A 19,546-nucleotide genomic window follows, 5' to 3' on the forward strand; every position below is an offset into this window, starting at 1 on the left:
TCTTGTAATCTTTCATTTATTTACAGTAGATTATCTGCTCTTTCGTAGCTGACTCTGGATTTAGCTAAAGACTTGGTGCTGGAAGATGTTAGGCTGTTTTATCTACATCCCTATAGGAGAAATACATAAAGTCTGACTTTTTGGAGTTGTTCCATAATTAGAAAAAAAGGCATTTTAGTTAGATTATCACTGTAGATCTAACATGCCCTGATGAAAACGCTGCTCTCCTCTAGTGTGTCCTTTAGTCACAATGTGAAGTGCTCATTTCCTCTAATTGAAGCTCTTTGAAGTATGTTGTGTTGGTTCTACAGCGTCGTATTTACTCAAAGAAATCCACGGAATAAATGAACTGGTTGCCTAATTGTATTTTGCCTCAACATTTTGGCACGCGAGGGTAAGAGGCGAGGAATTTTGCATGGATCTTTTGGCTTCTGGAGGAAGAAGAGCAAGGAAAACAAGGTGGGGAAGTAAAACACGAGCCTTATGCTGGAGAAAGCTGTGCTGGAACTGGTGTGGGATGCTGAAATGGGAAGAGAATGGTGCAGTCTGAAGCATTTGTTTTCATTCTTTAAAGAAAACTCCTTTTCTTGCCCCCTTGCCAGTGTCCCAGACTTCTCTAAGGCAACAGCAGCACAAGGATCAAGGCTTTAGGACCCTTGAAGACTTTCCTCTTTTATACAGCTGCTGCCAAGCCCAGCAGTTGTTCACGGTGGCCGTGATGCGAATGCAAGTCCTCAAGGAACCGAAGAGATCAATTAATACGTTTTAAGAGGTCATCAGACAGCTGCTAGATGGTGATGACTTTCAATCACTACTGAACCAAGATGGATTAAGCTAATTACATTACCAATTCCCTGAACCATCTCGTTCTCTGTATGGTTTTGTGATGCTCCGTGCTTTACTCTTCTGAATGTTTATGTAGACAAAGGAGAAATGCTCACCAAGGAACACCTACATATTAAGACCAACCTCTTTTACAACATGCTGAGTGTCTTTCACACTTGTATAGCCCTCGTTTCTTTGTAGAGGATCTGAGGGATTTTGCATTTTCCAGTAGAGCACGGGGGTTGGTGTGTTATCAGAAGGGCCAGGGTGGAGTTTGAGCAGGAGGAGGGAGGAGAAGGATTTGGAACCGCTGTGGAACGCTGCATTAAAGAGGTGTGTGTGGTTGGGGTGTCCTTCTAATCATCATGCTTCTTTTTCTGCTTGGTCTGGGTCCATAAATCCATCCTTCCCTAGGGATGCTATCCTGCTTTCCTAATGTCAAGTGGGACAAACTACTCTGGAAGGCAGTGGAGAGGCCAAATTTGGTCTTTTCTTTCAAATTCAATTTTCGTACCTCCCTTGGAGAGATGAACGAGGGCGTCTCGCCGTTTGCAGACCCCCTGATTTATATTCCCACAGGAAGCCCCTCGATTTTCTGCCTGGGCTTTGCTGCAAATCATCAGCTAAACAAAACTTCCTCAGCTTTAAACAGCAAGCTTCCCAACACAAAAAAACGTTGTCATTCTGAGGAATTTTCCCCGATGGGCATTCAGCTCAGACCCAGCAGAAAGGCGAGCTCTGGTTCCCAACCCCTGATCTCCAGCAGCAGGGACCATGAAGAACACCTTTGTTGGAGTCCTAGGCTGCACAACACCTGGGCTGGGTGATCCTTTTTTCAGTTTTCCAAGTGAAGAACTGAGAGCAAAATTGTAGCTTATTTCTCAGGGTTGTAAAAGCCTACTTTTGTCTTCGGTCTTTTTTTTTTTTTTAACTAAAATGAACTCTATTGCTTTTTCCCTTCATTTTCCTCCTGCTTTTAGTTGATTTTTGCCTGTGTTATTTCTTGTTCAACCAAATACTTGAAACAAAGGTAATTCAGGTAAGTTCTGTGGTCAGCTATTTGGGATCATGGCCTAGGTGACCATAATGGTACTTTCTGGTTTATTGCCTGCTAATGCAGCTGTTTGAGGTTTTTCTTTTTCCTTTAATGTGCAGAGATATTCCGATGCCACTAGTGAGCTCCGGAGTGGAGCACGGGAACCTGAGAGAGCTTGCCTTGGCCAGGATGAAAGATCTTGGGACACAGGTAAAATATTTGTCACTTGGTGTTGAGGGAGAGCTGTCTGGCAATTTCACATGAAATAGCAGATCCTTTTTGAGAAGAAAATAGTGACCAGAATGTGCTGTGATGATATCTTGGAAAAGCTCTTTTTGCTTGACACATTTTGTTGGTTTTTAGTCTAGAATTTGCCCCCATTCCTGAAGGGACTTGATAACTCTTTTCTTTTATTCAGGTTTTTAACAGAATGAAACCTTGTAAAGCAGAGAAGGCAGGAGTGTTTGCTTTTAATTTATGCTATTAGAAATTCGTCTTCCTTTCTCTTTCCCACGCATGCACTTACTTGACTAACAATTGGAAGAAAAGCTCTTAGGCTGAGGCCAGACAAATCTTCAAAGAGAGATTTCAGCACAGGCAAATGAGCCTTGATATCCTTGATATTTCTAAGGTCAAATAAAAAATATGAGCAGGAGTGGAGAGGAGAGGAGGGAGGAAGTGCAATTATACTTGAAGTCAGAGGCAGGTATGCGTACCCAGCCGTGATGCTCCTCAGTCAACGTTGGCTGTGCCCCAAACACTCTGCTCAGCCACAGTTTGAAGCTCCTGCAGCCTCTGGTGAAGTTATGCCTGAATTCTGCCTTTCCTGGGACTGGGACACCCAGCTCCATAGACAAAACATCACATGAACCCCACGCTCCTTCACACTGTTCCTTTAGGGTTTTAATTGCTTCGGTGTCCTGGTGCAGAGGCAGATCCTCACACAGCTGTTCCATACATGTCTATTGTGATTTAGTGCTCCCTCCCTCTAGCTCACCTTTCCTTTTTTTTTCCTTAAAACCTCCTTAAAGAGGTTTTAAGGCATCCCAGCGGGATGGGAAAGAGGCCAGTATGAAGCAACCTAGACTATAGTGAGAGCCTTGGTGTACTAGGAGGGATGCAAAAGCCAAATCCAGATGTGTGGCTGCGTGAGCTTCTGGATGAGTTAGATTTTGTTTTATTCTAACTGGGGCACGGGGGATGAGAGGGGAAGACTTCGGGAAAAAAAAAAAAAGAAAAAGAAAACAGAAGTAAAGGAATGGTTTGAGGCAGAACAGTAATTACAGCTTTTACAGGTGTACACAAGCTAACCTTTAATCTCTTTGTTTAAATACCAAGGATACTGAAGAAGCAATAATAAAGGTTTCATCTGTTGTGCTGTGTGTTGTGTACCTGTAGCCCCACATAAACTCCCGGTGCTGAACTATGTTGTTGGTGTTTAACACGGATTGTTCTCTAGGCTACGTGTAGCTCCCTCCTGCCTTTGCCATCTCGCTTGGATCTGGCAGTTGCGGTGCAAAAGATCAGCAAATAAACTCCAGCCTGTCTCCCTTCCAGCTGGGTTTTCTCTACCAACTTAATCTCTCCTGAGCTGATGCCCTGCACTTTCTCCTTAAATCATTCCTTCCAGACTCTCTCCGGTAGCAAGCCAGGATTTGGCAGACAGCTTTTCTGGCCGCAGAAGCTTCCATCCCTCCTGCTGGCTTTTCACTTCAAAACCAGGCAGGGGGGACAACCTCCGGGCTGCAGCTAAGCCTTTTCAATTGAGCTCTTTAGGGCTAATAGTGAACTCTTCCCTGGGTTTGATGCTAAAACCACTTCTCTTGATCTGAACCTGATCAAGACCAGCTGGAGAAACGGGGATATCTGATCCGTGGTGGTCAGGGCTGAGCCCGGTAACTGAGCTGAACCATTAAAGGGCTTGTCAAGCAGGCAGTCATCACTGTTAGAAGACCCAAATCTGTAAAAAATCGCTGCTGTGCAGATGATTATAGATTTTAATTTAGTGAGGCAGAAACACTGCAGCTGGTGGAATGAGGAACCAGGCAGTCTGCTGCAATATAGCCTGAAATGGAAGGTACTGGTGGGATTTCCTTGGGTCAGAGAAGAAAGCCAGAAACGTGCTTTGTCCTGTTTTTTTTCTTAGCTTGGAAAAGGAGAGAAGGCCAAGATGAGGAAGGGACTTGCAGGAATCGTACACGTGTGCTCATTAAGGATCAGCCAGCTGTGGCAGTTCCTGGCTTATCCTCTCTTTGCAGAACGTCTCGGTGAGGAGTTTTTTGAGGGCTGGGGATCGGGCACGCCAGCACCACAACTGGCGTTTGCGATTGCTGGAAAGAAATTCTTCCTGAAATTCTTCCTGGAGGCACAGGATGCTGGCCTTTGAGCTTGCCAGCCACTGGCTGCAACTGGAGACATGCAAACGATAGATTGGGACACAGAATCTAAAACCATCATCCAAGAATACATCATCCTCTCTCAGGTCTGAGGCTCTTAATGAAGAGAGGGAAGTGCCCTGCCTTTTACTGCGCTGTTTGGGCAGTCAAACAATTGTAAAACAAAGAAGAGTTTGCTATAAAGTCATGGCACTAAAGTGAATCCCGGTTTTGGCATAGCCCACTGTAACAACAAACAAACAAAACCCACTTTTTCCTGCTGTTTGGGAGATTGTTGTTCCATATTGATAATGGTATTTAAAAGGATTGAGAAGAGCACAGGGCATGTGATAGAGCTCTGCTTGTTGTGGACGTTCTGAGTTACTGTGTGAATTAGATTTTGACACCTTTTCCTATCTGAAAGTCTGGCTTTTGGAAACATACGGACAGGTAGGTGTGGTTGCTGATGGAGCGATTACAGCCTGTTGGTGAAAGCTGTCTTCTTTCCCTCCAAGAACAGCAATAAGCAACTAAATTCAGCTGTTTTGGGTAAAAGCATTGCGGCCGTGCTTGGCTGACAAAAGTTGGATGAACCTTTGCATCGGCCTTGACAGTAAGACATGGTAAGATGTGAATTCACGCAGTCTCTGCAGTAGGAGTGCTGGGAGTATCACAACTGTTCCCTAACACGAATCGGTGCCAAATCGCTCAACTTTCGTTGGTTTTGCTGAGAAGCACAAAAGGTTACGCGAGCTATAGCCCATCTCTTCAGCACCGAGCGTGGAGCTTTGTCTCCTTCCCTTTTCTGACTCCTAAAGGAGAGAAAATCTCTTTTGGCTGCCTGTTTTCTGCTTTCTCCTGGTCCCAAGCCTCTGTGGAGGCCAGATCAGCGTTAGCTTTACTTTCTTATATTTGGGTAGGACTTCTGCAACAGTTCTTGTGCGATAGTTTAAAAGGAAAAAAGGGTGGCTGAACATAAAAAACTGACTATTTAAGGACTCTGGTGCCCCAGCAGAGATTTTGCCAATGTTAAATCTTTCCAGTGTAGGGAAAAAATGGATTATACCAAAGTCTTTCTCTGTTTTTCTTCTATGGATGCTGACTTTCCCTCCAGACCCTGCTGTTTGTGAATCAAGGGTACTTTTCCTCACGAACCATAATGGTTGCTTAGTGAATTGATTTTTACCAGCATGTCTTCCCATTTAGTACAAAGACCTCTCTCCGAGATATATCAGGGATGGACTGGTGAGCATTTGTATTTTGAAGCCTACCCGTTTGAAATTCAACCTTGCAGCTTCATGCTATGTCAGCTTAGTTTTGAACCCAGTGGTTGGCTGGAAATCCGTGTGTTTCGGGTCCTAATGTTTTTCTCCCATGTAATTTTTCTCTCCCTTTCTTTTCCAAGTGTCGTGACGTAAGGACAAGAGAGGTTGGAATTCAAGAAATTCACCATAAAGTGAGACCGTATCAGGTAGGATTTATCTGCTTTATGAAAGCTAACTACAGACACAATTTGTTACATGCATGGAGGTTTTGGGATCCATTTGTTGAACATCCAGCCCTGCAGTTTGCCTTTGAAGCTGGATCCAGTTTTCCATTTATTTTCACAGCAGCTTTGGACGTTTTTTGTTTGACTGCAGTCACATGTTGGAATTTAGGGGCCACCATATTCAGCGAACTGACTACAGCCACCAGTTATTTGACTATTTGCACTGCTTTAAAAAATAATTCTTTTTACCACTTCTCAACCTTCGCTTTTCTCCCCCCTCATTAAAAAAAAAAAGGATTTGGGAAATAGCAAACCCACAGTATGTGCATGCTGAATAGGACTGAATATTTAGCAAGGTGAATTTACAGCTTTTTGTGTGGACGTGTATGTTTGTGTAGGCAAACAGAGCATGTATAAATCCACTTCTGCACATCTATCTGTATATATTAATGTCAGCAGGTCCATTGGGCACATAACACAAGGGTGTATTTTTCCTTCCTGAAATAGTTCACAAAAAGATTGCCGTGCTTATTTTGTAGAAAGGAAAAGATACAGGGCTGAACTTCGGACATTCAGTTCAGGAAACTAATCCTCCATCTCACTCCAGTTACAAGAAGGGATCGATCCCTCCAGAGAGTGGCCAGGACATCCATGGCTATGTTTGGGACCAAGGAGATGAGCTTTCTAACATCACATCGTGTGGGATCTATCTTTGTGTGCATGGGTGCCGTGCCATATAAATGACATCCTGGAAGCATTCTCTTCCTGCTCCTTTGCTGACAGTAAGGAGAGACTGCGATGATTACAGAGTTCGTCCATCACATATTGTCTCTTCTTTCAAACATGAATTCTTCGTGCCAGACAGCAAGTGCTGCCTCTCTCAAGTAGAAAGCTGTCAGAATGACACACTGTGCAGTGGGCACGTACCCACTTGCTAAATGTGACTGACTAAACCGGGACTAATCTATGTGTCAACACAGAGATTCCTAGCAGAGGTCCTCTCACTTGCATTTTGGAAGCTCTGCTGAGTATTTAGGCATCAGAGAGGCTCCAAGTGAGGTGCCAGAAGTAGCATGAATATTCTCCGAGCTTAGCATCTGAAAGATGTTCTCACTTTGCAAATCAGAGATTACTGGGAGCCATATTCTGTTTTTCTTCTGCCATTATGTAGAGTCAGCTGGAGTGGAATATTTCCCATCTCGCCGACTGCATAACAGAAATCCAGCATGGCAATCTGTAATGATCCCAAATAAATTATCTTGTTCTTGGTAGATTTGTGCTGAGGCTGTACGGACTCATTTGTACATAGGGCCATGCAGCCTTTCTGCTCTTTCCCCGTTTCCTAATTCGTGGTCATTTCACAAAATATCTTCCAAAGATGTCTGTTGTCAGCAGTGCTAATCTAATTTAAATTGTAAATTTCCCGAGTAGTTAGCAAATAGCTTATCACAGGGTTTTCAAAGCAACATTATGTTGAATATTCCCTTTGTTAAACTCATCTAGCTGAGTGGCAGGAGGATGTCATTATGTAGTCTTAGCAAAATTTATCATGACAGCAACCAAGAGGAAAATTCGGAAAATGGTATAATTTTTCATGAGCTTTAGACTAATGACAAGGTATGATGTTTTTCTCAGCTTCGTAAATAAACAACACATTCTCTTGATAAGAGTGACTATCATGTCAGACGTAAAATAAATTAATCGTTTCCTATAATTAATTACACTTGATGCAACTTCTTTGTGTTCGGGATCAGTAGGCTGTATATATTTTTTACAACGGTGATGGTGTGTCTGCTTTTAAAAGTCTTTAAAAGAAATCAATTTGAAGTAGATGACTTGCCCGTAGCTGGTTATTTACAGAGCTGTCTCTAAGCTCCCTTTTCAATTAGTGGCATTTCTCCATCGCAGCGGAAGGAGATGGTTAAGATCGCTTGCTCTCAGGCTGGTTAAAGATGGATAGAGCTACGTAATAGCCTTAAAAATGCTCTGGTGGATTGCTGCTGTAAAGGGAGGTTGGACTGACAGGTTTTGAGAGGCAAAGGGCAATGACAGCTCCGTTACAATTCCTGCTTTAACACTAATACAGGTTCATATCTGTAAGAAGCCGCTGTTTCTGCAAAACAGTTCTTTTTTTTGTATCAAGATAATGATCTCGGTGTAGAGCCTTAGTGAGAGGAAGGCTGGCTTCAAAGCAGGGAGTAGCTGCTCTAGGTCAAGCGCAATCTGCACCTGGGTTTTCCCTTTATTTCTCCAAGTAAATTTAAGCCAGACCGTACCAGCCGTTTAATAGGTCTGCATATTGACGTGGTCGTCCACCCTAACGAGAATTATTCTTCCCCAGCACGCGGGGTGGTTCAGGTGAGGGTCTGACACAGGGAACTGCAGCGTGCAGTGCGTGGCTGGGCACCGAGCGACCAGGAGGTGAGCCAGGCTGGCTTTTGCCAAGTTTCTACCAGTATCCCAGAAAGGAGAAGGCTTCGTGCATCTCGTGAGTCGCTGCAAACCCTTCGAGGGGATTTTTTTATCCTAGGCCCCTCTGTTATGCCCAGTGGGGAGTACGAAAGACTTCATCCAAGACTTTTCTGAGCAGATCAGATCGTCTGCTACGTGCTTATGATGCTATTAAAATGCAGACAGTATAAAGCTGCCTGGTTGAGGTTCCTGCAGTCTTACTTCATCTGCCTACCAGTGCCTTTTGGACTGGTCGTTGGCATCCCAGCTTCTAGGCCTACTGGAGAACAAGCAATGGAGCCACGTTTACTAGTTTTTGCTTTGTTTTTGTCCTCAGGAGAACTCAGAAGTTCTCAAATCTTGCCGTTTTGAACTCTCAGAGTGTAATAACATCTTGTTTTAAATTAGCACAGAGCTTTAACCCAACTGCTTGTCTGCAGTGGGTTCCCCATATGACACTAACAGCCCAATCTGGGTATTTTCAGAAAATCTCATGCCCTCTTATTTATTTGCCTGTACATTTCCATTTTACTCGTGGTGTTATGTACACAGGAGTAGATCTGGATCAGCCTGCGCCAGCCGTCCTTAGCAAGCTGGAGTTGTAGCTGTGCTCCCAGAGAATTTGGCACATTGGCAGACATCTGTTCGGGCACTTACCCCGTGAGCTGTACGTCAGTGCTGAAATGAGCCCTGCTTCTGCAGTCAGTAAGGGATTTAATTGTGAGCTGTGTTCACCCAGGCTTCGTCATGGAGTAGAGCAGGCAGGCGACAGAATCCCTTATGGCTTTTCTGTAAACAAATCTTTAATTCATGGATTTCTGGGTATTAGAGGATTTGCAGAAAAAAAAAGAAGAAAAGAAAAAAAAAAAAAAAAAACACAAAAAAACACAGATGTCCTTTGCTTGAGTCTCTGTAGTAGTGGGAAGAGCATGGCAAGGTATACCCAGGGATCAATCCTGTACCATGCCATCAGGAAGGAAATGTTGGATACACCACCACCACGTTTGTGCACAGGGCAGCCACTGCTGTTGGCCATTCACGTTTGAGTTCCTAAATTAAAAGAGTCTCTCAGATTTACGGAGGTATGTTTACACCCAATGGTTTTAGTTTAGCTCAGGGGTAGGCTTTTGAAACAAATGTTCTGATCATTCTATAACTTCAAAACCTGAGACACAAAACCTGATTGCTTTCAGATGAATTTAGAAGATGTCTTCCAGGAGCACACCTAGTGTACCTGAGACATTAACGGGTGCCTAGTTCTTGGGGTCAGCCTAGAACTAAAAACCCCCAAACATGTTCTGTGTGGGCATCAGGTCCTCAATACCACAAGCTAAGCAAGGGCTGCTGCCACTCATCTGTTGAGCCAGGCAAGGTGGGAAATAATTATGGTCTGCTTAGCAGCTGGTTATTACACGTGGGCAAAGAAGTCCCTGCAGCAAGGATGGGTCGCTGTTCCAGCCACACCAGAGCAGTTTAGGGCACAGAGTGACTCACGTCGCCGGAGATGTGATTTTGTTATCATCAGCCACAGGATAGGTCAAATTAACTCCGTGCTAACTCTGCTACAAAGAAACGCAGCTACCGTTGTGTGAGGTTTGATCAGGTCTCTTGTTGCATCAAGGAAGCTTGATTTTGTGTATTTTTTTTGGGTCCTGAGGCAGCTCCTTGATGATGGTAGGTCATGATAACATGAAAAAGGCATTTTTCCTTCTTTCTGCTTTCTTCTCCATCGGTTACTCTTTACAGCTGCTAGGTGCTCTGCAGAACCATTTTTTTTTTTTTACCCAAGCACAATCTTTATTGTCAGCTCTCACTTTGCTTTTCCCTTCCACTTGTTGTGATCTTCAGAACTGCCTTTATGTAGATGGGTAGCAAGAACTGGATTTGAGGCACGTGGTGTGTTGTTACTGGTCGGTTTTCAGGGTGCCTGTAGGGATGGGTTCGGTGTCTCCAGGACAATCTAAATGAATAACAGGCACAATCTGCTGATTCTGTGAAGCACACGAAATTTATGATGTCTTGCAAAGACTTCTGGAACTCAACGGACACTCAGCACCAACTGCTTCACATCAACTCTTGCTGCAGTTTGTTCCTGTAGGTATATCCAATGTTTTTACTGGGAAAAAAAAAAACAGCTGATAATTAGTAAAGTTGGCTGCTGCTTGGAAAAGCCATGCTCTGTAGACACCCCAAGCTTTTTCTTGTGCAAATAAGTAAAGGCACGATCCTAAATGCAGGTTTAGTGAAGGCAGATGCAAAACCACTCATTCTACATTAACTGAGTTGTTATTGGAACTGAATTTCAATTACAGCACGTCCCTTGCTTAGTTGAAAGAGTTGCTGCCCCTGTTGATCTTGCAGTAATTATGAAAAGTAACTTAAGAATCACAGTTCTAGGTTGCTGACTTACAAACTGGCAGCCACATGGGTTACCACCCCGTCTGGAAGCATGCAAATAGGCACAGAAAACTAGTTCTGTCCCATTGTCATAGATGTTTCTATTAAAGTGGCCCGGGTTTTTGTCTGTAATGATTGCAGGAATATCAGTTCTTATCCAGGACCGCTAAAATCCATCCAGAATTAAATTGGCCTTTAAGAAAGCACTTCATGTTTTCTCTGAATCATAATAGTTTATGGATCCATGAAATTGGTTTCGGTCTGTTCAACATGTTGCTTAAATATTTTTAACAGTTGTTTGTTTTTTTTTCTTTTCCTCTTTGTGTTCTTCGCTGCTTCTTCTCTTCTAACCAGATTGAATTGGTTAGGAGAGATTACGTGGCTAATGGTGGCTGGGAGACCTTCCTGTCCTATGAAGACCCAGAACAGGACATTCTCGTTGGCCTTCTACGACTGCGGAAGTGTTCAGAGGAATCCTTCAGACCCGAGCTGAAAGGAGGTGTTTCCATCGTCCGGGAGCTGCACGTGTATGGGAGCGTGGTCCCAGTGAGCAGCCGGGATCCTTCAAAATTTCAGCACCAGGTACCTCGAGCCGTCTTTATTTTCCATCTGTGCTGCTTTTTTACACCCCCACCTCTCCCAGTATAATTAGAGAAGAATTTAATTTCATCTCCGAGCTTCGTTCTTTGTTTGGAATACAGTCAACTGCAGTAAAAAAAAAAAACAGAATTGAATCTAAGCTCCGTCTTGCATTTCTTGTGCTGAAATCCTGCTGTTTCTGAGTTTTTGCTAGTGTGATAGTGTTTAGGCAGTCGCTACTGCTCTGAGATAAAAAAAAAAAAAAACATGGCTGAATGCTATCTGCGTTACTCATGCCCATACAATACGAGAGCTCATTACCTGCTGCTAATTTGGCTTTCAAGTGCTAAGCAGCTCTGGTTCTGAGGTATCTTTCCTGTGATATCCTGTACTGTATGTACATCAGACTTCACTGCAAACGGAGTAACAGCAAAACAAAGGGAAACATCCATTGTGTCTTTTTATTTCCTGCTAAAATGGATCTTGTTCAATAGATGAATTTCACTTCTGAAATCTAAAGTAATTACAGATGGGAAGGCGAGATTTTTTTTGGTCCTTCCCAGTTTTCCTTCAAGGGAACATTTACAGAACGAGAGAATATTTATCTTAAAATGCAAAGAATGGAGTGGAAAGCTGTGTCTCTAATTCCTTGCAGTGAGTTGTATGAAAATTGCACATTATCCTTCTGCTGCATGTAACATGCTGTGGCTTGCGGTGAGCAAAAATGTGAATTAAATTTTGCCCTGCTAGATTTTGAACCTTTCAACTGAGCTTTTAAAAAAGCAATCAGTTTGTCCTCGGTGCCAGAACTGCTCAGGGCTGATGTTTTAAATTAACTTCCTTGTATTTATTAATCTTTCCCTGAGTATATGTGTTAAGACGCGGTTTTGTTGGATGCTGATGACGTATAGCCGTAGTGCAGTGGCTGTTTCAAAAATAATAATAAAGGAACAGTGAATTTATCCGCTGCAAAACAGCTAACATTTCAAAATTTTGGAAGGGAAAAGTGGTCGTCGAAAGTATTTAAAATATAAAAAGTAAAGAAAATCAATTGGAAGTAGCCAACTGCAAACCTTAAAATAGGCTGGAGATTGAAATTTCATGGCATATGACGCACTGGTGTTCATTCAGAAGTGTCAGTGTTCAAGAGGTTAAGCAGAAAACGTTTTTTGCTGTCGCGGGGACAATTTCTGATCAGAGGAACATTTTAGAATGAAGATTTCTGTGTGTTATTTAAAAATGCCTGTAAGTGTTAAGTGTTTTTAGAATTAAATCACATCCACTTCGGTTTCACCGCAGCCTGAGTCTGTACATCTTGTCAGGAGAAGAGATGAACAAAGAGCCAAGCATAGTTCCTGCATCCTAATGTTGGAAGTGAATTAATCCAATCAATTATTGCCAGGGATATAGGACAACTAAGTTGTTAAATAGAGTGGAAAGGCTATTCCCTGGTTTTGAAGCATCATTTTGATTCCAGTGGCACCCCTGCTGTGCAAGATTTCCAAACGTAAATAGAGGCATGGATCTGGTCCAGAATATTAACGGGTTCTTCTGCAATCCTTTTTGCTTTGGCATCTTCCATCTCGTGAGCTGAGCCTCGTAGGTGTCCCACGAACTCTGGAGAGTGGTGCGGGTCTGCAGGAGGCATGCAGGTGACTTGATGCAGGACTTGACACCCAAACAAGCCTGGTGGCCGCTGCGTGCTTCAGTTCTTCAGCCTGAAATGGGCACGGGAACAGCTCCTGGCTCCCTGAGGGACAGTGTAAATAAAGGTTGTGAGGCGCTAAGGCAACAGTTGTATCAGAAGAGCCAACAGCAGCTCTAGCCACATCCACTACAACTGATGTCCCTGGCCAGAATTTAAATTTGACAGCACAGACACCTTCATCCAGTGCCTGTGCTCCCTATTTAATCCCTAGCATTAAGCCAGGTCCAGCCAGGCAGCCATCCAGATGGATGAGAAGCCACTGAGAAGCTGTCAGGCAGCTGCATATGGATAATTTCATTTTTCTGAAGAAGAAAGAACCCAAAACTGAGAAATCTGCACGGTGAAGTTTGGTGTTAGGACACCTCTGTGCAGGGCTCCTCCCAAGCCGCTGTGCGTTGCCCTCTCCTGCAAAAAGATTCCGATCATTCCTGTGCCCGAACATACCTCTGTTGGAAATGTACTAATGCTTACATTCTGACCTTGCTTATACTTTCTATTTTTACAGAATTTATATTTTCCTCCTGTTATTTCTCCTGTTGCAGGGATTTGGTATGTTGCTCATGGAGGAGGCAGAGAGAATAGCCAAGGAGGAGCATGGGTCATGGAAAATTGCTGTAATTTCAGGTACCTTTGCTTTATCCTTTTTTTTTTTTTCCGTCTTAATCTGAAAATAAACCCACTACAGCTAGCACCACTGCTGTGAACATTCATCGTATTAGCTTGAAAATGAGCATCAGCAGATGCTTCTTCGTAATGGAGTCAAATTCCATCATAGCTTTGTCCAGTACAATACTATTATCGCAAGCAGCATACCAGAGGACGCGCTGCGGGGATCCATCCTGCTCTTAGTGCCGAAGGAGACAGACTGCGTGACCATGGGTGGCTTCCTCCTCCGAAGGCTGCTATTTCTGAACTCGCTGATTTGGCCCCGTCGCAGGTTGTTATTGCTGAGGGCTGCTTTCCAGAGTTTGTGAGGATAGAAAATTGCCAGGCTCCATTTTCCAGCCTTTCTGCAAGTACCGTCATTAGGGTGGACAGATGTGCTTTTAGGATACATTAAGCATTATCATGAAGAAGCGAGCTGGGTAAGAAAGAGCTGCAGCCCTTTCTCCTCTTTCATTTTCCAGGCATTGTGACTAAAAAGAGTGGCAGCAGCTCACGGTGTGTGTGTGTGTGTGGAGTCAAGGTCAGAACTAGCTTTGTGCATTAATTTATTCTTATATTAGCAGTTAAGGTAGTTATGGAAAGCTTTTACAGTCATATAGGTTCTGTAACAGAGGAAGCTGGTGAATTGTATGGGGAGAGAAACTCTTGTTGGCCTGAGATTCATTCGTGCTTTGGGACTTGACAAGAAGAGCTGTAACTTAGGCCTTTTATAAAAACAATAATCCTCTCCCTGCCCACCAAAAACCACTGGAAAGCAGCAAACCACGGATCTGCTCCAAGCTGCTGAGTGAAGTGGACAGCCTGTGTGTGCGTTTCCAGCTGTGTCATGTCACGGGGTGCAGGAGAGCTGAAGTGAGCTGTCTCAACAAGTACTTGTGACGAGAGCCTGAGCGAGGACAACTCGCAGGCAGCAGCCAGATGCTTCAGGATAATTCTGTATTCTCTAGATGCCCCGTTCCTTCTTTTCTTAAGACACAGCCCAGTCGTGCTTCCCTATGGCTGCTGCACGGGAGTCAATTTGAAAATTTGAACTGGGAATTTCATTGGGTTAAGAAAAGTCCGTGCCAGGTAGCTCCTCAAGTGGAAATGTTGGGGTTTTGGTGTTTTTTTTGTGCCAGTAACATCTTGGTTTGGGATGCATGGAGAGAGGCAGCCACAATCTCCCTGTGTTAAAGAACATTTAGTTCGTCAAGAACAGAAAGCACACAGCAATTGCTAAAAAACGATCTGTTGAAGCGTTCGTGTTACTAATTGTAGCTGTATTTTAGCAGTCTGGTATGAAGAATGGATTCTTTGCATTGAGATGCAGTGCGGGGAGCCTGTCCTGCTGCGTGCACAGTTTGTGTCATCTTACCAAGACCTTCTCTGTGATTTTTAACTTTTTTTTTCCTGGACTGCAAAGTACGATACGGTACAATTTGTCTCTGTAACACACTACTACAGCATCTGCAGTGAACAGAAGTTTTCCAGCTGTTTCCTTGGAGATGATTTCACTCGAATTTCAGTCCTCCTGTAAGTTTTATCTGAAATACAAATGCAGGCAGAAGTTCTTTCTGCATCGAGGATGTTTTTGCTGCTTTTGGTTTCAGCATAGATTTTTAATCTGGGAAGCCATTGGGAGGTGAGGGCTCCAACATATTGCAAAATTTTCCCTACTGTCTCGAGAGAAGCCTGTAAGGGAAATCTGCTTGCAAAATGTCTCTCGCAGGGCTCCCTATCTCATTAGTACTACATGTTTTTATTAATGCTTTGTTGCAGTGTTTTCTTTAACAGCGTCCTTTCTCCAGCAGTATTTTCCAGTCTGGCATTTAATGGCTACATCAGTACTAGTTAATTAAATAGTGCCAGAACATCCAAACTGCCTCTTCAGGGAATGGTCCCCGATGCATGCTGATGCATGCTCTCTGCCAGAGAACTGTGTGGGTCAGTGCTAGTCCTTCTGGACCAAAACCTTCCCGAGGCTCTGCTGGTAAAGTAACCGAGTGAATCGCTGAGTTTCTGTACTCTGACACTTCTTGTTTTGCAAATTAGAAATACTTCTCTTCAATCTTTCATTTCTTCAAAAAGCGTGAGGTTTTAAGGTAAGGCTTTACAAAAGATTGTGATTACTGCCTAATTAGGGCTCATCTCTAAGATTCAGGTTTACCTCTGGTTAGAAATTAGCAGCAGTCATCATCTGTGACCTGTGTACCCTGGCTTTGTGTAGGGACATCTCCTACTGATTGATTCAGGGCAGCACATCTCCAAGTGGCAGGGTGTCCCCTGGTGCCCTGCTGCTGCCAGGGAGCCTTGCTCTGCTCTGCCCATCACTGAAGACACTTCCCTCTCTCCACGCCAGGAGTCATGCGGCTGCTCCAGGGTCTGCTCACCCTTTAGAGAAGGAATCTGGGAGCCAGGTTTGTCCAGAGGGCTCCAGGAGTCTCTGGCTGATTCGTTCCCACAGCCTTGGATTGAAGCGTGGCTTGAGGTTACCTTGGAAATGCATTTAATTCAAGGCAGGTTAAGGTCAATTCAAATGAAAGCATTGATGTACAACATCCAAAACAAGCAGTGCCGTCACAATTGTTACGACAAACAGGAAAGAAGGAAAAAAAAAAAGTCATCCTAGTCTGTTTTTAGCAAGGTTACAGCAGCAACATCTCTCCTGTCCAGGTGGTTCGCTGCCCTGCCTGCTCAGGGCAGCAGCCAACATTTCCTGACATCCCGAGCTGTGGCTGTTAGAGCCTCACTTGCTAGAAAACCTCTCTCCTCGCAGGAGCATGTTAGCTGCCAGAGCCAATTTTCTTTCGTCCAGGCACCCCAGAGGACTTCAGTCACAATCTTTTCCCCTCTGACTCCGCTTCCTTCCCACGCGTAGCCTAGTCAATGCCCTTAATTAAACACTATTTCACTTCCCTGCAAGCTCGCATGTCCCTTTGGCTGGGTCAGGCGTTTGTGTCTTGCACTTTCCCACTTCTTGCTTCCAGGAGGGCACAAATTCCTTCCCCCTCAGCAGTGAGTCAGTGGCGTATTTCACCGCGTTCACATTTTTATATTCCGTATCAGGCAGTACTGTAAAATCACTCGATACAAACATGTAAATGGGAGACAAGTGAGTAAGTCATGATTGCCTCCTGATTAAGATCGCTGGGACCGTAATAATCAGCTTGGGGTGACTGATCCCAACATCTTTTCTCCTATGCATGCTGCAGCAGTCAGGAATCCACAATCACAAGGCTGTGAATAGAAATTAAACTAATACCACCTGTTTTCTGTAGTCTCCGCGAGAGATAAAATCGTTCATTACAGTCGGTGACTCATCCCCCAGTCTGTTGGTGCTGCTCGAGCACGCTGTCTCATGTGTTTAAGGAAACTGTGCCTTTGCCTTTTGCAGTTACAGAGGTTCAGAACTTTCTAAAAGTAAATCTGATGCATCACACCGGTGTTAAACCCACCTGCAAGGGAGAGCGTTAAGGGGAGAGAAACGGAGCTGGCGTAGGAATCAGAGGTAAAGTTTCAGGGCACGTTCGATAACGCTCTGAAGTCCCTTGATTTGCTCATGTAAATAGCCTTTTGGTCACCTTCGAAGTAATAAATTACTCAAGTAATCGGTGCCTCAGAGTTCATATTGGATGTTGAATGAGATTGCCAACTGGCGGGGTGTGCCCAGGAGACCACAGGACGAGGCTCTGAAGTGCTGCGAGGATTGATGGGGTTCGCTAGGGCTCCCCGGAGTTTTGCTTCCCCCGCTGGCTGGATATTTTTAGAAACGCCAATCTCATTAGCTATTAATAAGAGAAGAAGTGGCCCAAGATAAGTGGAAATATGGGGACGTTAATGAAGTGCCTCTGCGATGTTTGTCTGCTTTAGATTGATGGCCTTTGAAAAAAATAATTAATTAGGTGGATTTGGGAGAAGCCAAGGATAAACCCCTGCTAGTGGGTTGCTGCTATGGAACAGCTACTGTGTACAATCCCCTAGTTCTTAAAGAACTTCACTTTTATATGTTTAAGAATGTAACAGCTGTGAAAATGGGCTTGCTACTGGCTTAACTGGGGTTTGGGTTGAACAAAAAGGTTGAAAAAAGGCATGAACAGGAATATTGCTGTTGTTGCTTAACAAGGACACTGCTGCAAAAAAAACAGCATTCTGCCAGCATGTTTTGGTAGGAAGCTTTTATATTTTTATGAATTCATATATATAAATATATTTACATAAAATATGTAGTCATGTGGCCTCACTTCTGTATGATACACACCAGAGACTTTTGTCTGGTTTGTGTCTGTCCCAGATTCCCACTTTCTAAGCCACGCTCAACTATCTTCATTCGTTAAGGCTTTGTGTAGATGGACATTGCACAATCTCCAGGCAATGCTGCGCTGAGATACCTCGGTATTTTTCTGTTTTAAGTTTTGAAAATCCAGTCAATTCAGAGGTCTGCATCCATCTGACCGTTCCGTGCATGCTTTTCTTGCTGGTGTGTGCTCCGTCGTGTTTTTTCCTGTCTCCATCTGCAGGAGCTTTCCTTAGAGTGGGCAAAAGAACCAGTGAGACAAACCTGACACAGGAGCTGGATGTGTGGGGATGCCTTTTGTGCACCTTTTGTGCTCCCTTCATCCTCAGCAACTCTTTCTCCAACCTCAACCCAAACAATCCCCGAGTTTATAAAACCCAAACAACTTGGGGGGGGAAAAAAAACCACCCACAAACCGTGAGGCTGGCTTAGGCAGAAAGTATTTAGAGATCAGATCCACGAGGAAATGGAGGTGACTTCCATGCAAGCGACTTGTAATACGCGGCGGTATAAATAGACTTGAATCAGAAGTGTGAGCAAGAGCAGTTTTTAGGGATTTAAAAATAAATGTGGTTTTCTTGCTTCGGAATCGTCCTCTCTGACCGCCAGTGTTCTCACACTGCCCACAAGTGGTAATCCTCCCTTTCAAGCCTGCACGGGGGTTAAGGGCTTAAAGCTTGTTTTCAAGTCAAAGCTTTGGGTTTTTGGAGTCTATCGAGTCGCGGGTTTCATCCTTTGTCGTGTTTCCAACCCAAATTTGTGATGCAGGCTCGCAGGCCACCTTTTCAACCGCTGCTCCAGCCAAGAATTTACTTCTGGCTTAAGGCAGCCTTATCTCCAGGGCACTTTGCTCACTTCTGGAGGCTGGTGGAGAAGCAGTAACTCTCCTCCCTGCTTTGCTGCTTTCACCCCATGGGCTGGGGAGCATCCTGCACCTCATCAGCTGCTCTCACCCTGAGCAGAGCAGGGCGAGGACCTCTCCCTGTGCCAGGAGCCGAGGTACTCGTTGAAAAGTTAGCAGATTTTCCTTTTCAGGCACATACAGGACTGTGCAAATGAACGCCATCAGTTCCTGCGCTCCTTCATAGAACATTAGTTTGTACTCCTAGCAAAAAAAAAAATGTGTTTCCCTGCAGACTCCTTCCACAGTGTTTTGTTCTCGCTGCTCTTGGGGTAAACACGATCGGCTGAGCCTGCCTTCTCAAAATTTGCCTCTTTGCTCTTAGAGGCATTTAACCTACAAGCAGACAAGGCGAAAGATGCGGCAGGATTTACCAGGATCGCCCTTCCAGCAGGAGGTGAAACCACGCAAGGTTACGCTCAAACAAAGGAAAATCTGAGGTCCCCTGCATCAGGCACCCAGGAGTCATCGCAGGCAATGAAGCGGGGAATGATGCACAAAGCAAGCTCGGCTGTACAGCAGCTGCCTCGTGGAGCATCTAGTTAAATATCACTTCATTTGAAGAGGGCCGGTGGGAGAACTGCATTTAATTGACTATAGAATCGATGACAAATGCGCTAGGAGTGCATTTTGCAAGGCGTAGACGAGCATTTGTGAGCAGCATTAGGACGGGCAGCTCGGATTCTGGCACCATGTGGGGAAATTCGGGTGCTGAGGGCATGGGAAACGAGCAAAGCCCTGGATATTCTCATTCCGTGATGCTGTGGTGACACCTCCAGCACTGCCAAGGTGCAAATCCTCCAAATGCTCTTCCCAAAGCTTGCCTCCTGGCTGCTGGGTGTTCAA

General features: G+C 44.3%; 1 protein-coding gene across 4 annotated transcripts in view; it reads left to right on the plus strand.

Moving 5' to 3' along the window:
• Window positions 1-19,546, plus strand: part of ELP3 (elongator acetyltransferase complex subunit 3) — an 88,259-nt gene that overhangs the window by 50,291 nt on the left and 18,422 nt on the right. For 3 of the 4 annotated variants that reach the window (XR_011808626.1, XM_072036589.1, XM_027455442.3), the window contains exons 11-14: window positions 1,981-2,071; window positions 5,642-5,707; window positions 10,928-11,155; window positions 13,403-13,484. Coding sequence is in view for 3 of the 4 variants with exons in the window: in XM_072036589.1 (XP_071892690.1) it covers window positions 1,981-2,071; window positions 5,642-5,707; window positions 10,928-11,155; window positions 13,403-13,484 (467 nt within the window). In the remaining variant the exon portion in view is untranslated. Of the gene's footprint in view, window positions 1-1,980; window positions 2,072-5,641; window positions 5,708-10,927; window positions 11,156-13,402; window positions 13,485-16,899; window positions 16,995-19,546 lie in introns of those variants that run through there. The other variant, XM_072036590.1, reaches the window with a different exon arrangement.

This window comes from Anas platyrhynchos, chromosome 3, assembly GCF_047663525.1.
Source record: "Anas platyrhynchos isolate ZD024472 breed Pekin duck chromosome 3, IASCAAS_PekinDuck_T2T, whole genome shotgun sequence".
NCBI classification, from domain to species: Eukaryota; Metazoa; Chordata; class Aves; order Anseriformes; family Anatidae; genus Anas; species Anas platyrhynchos.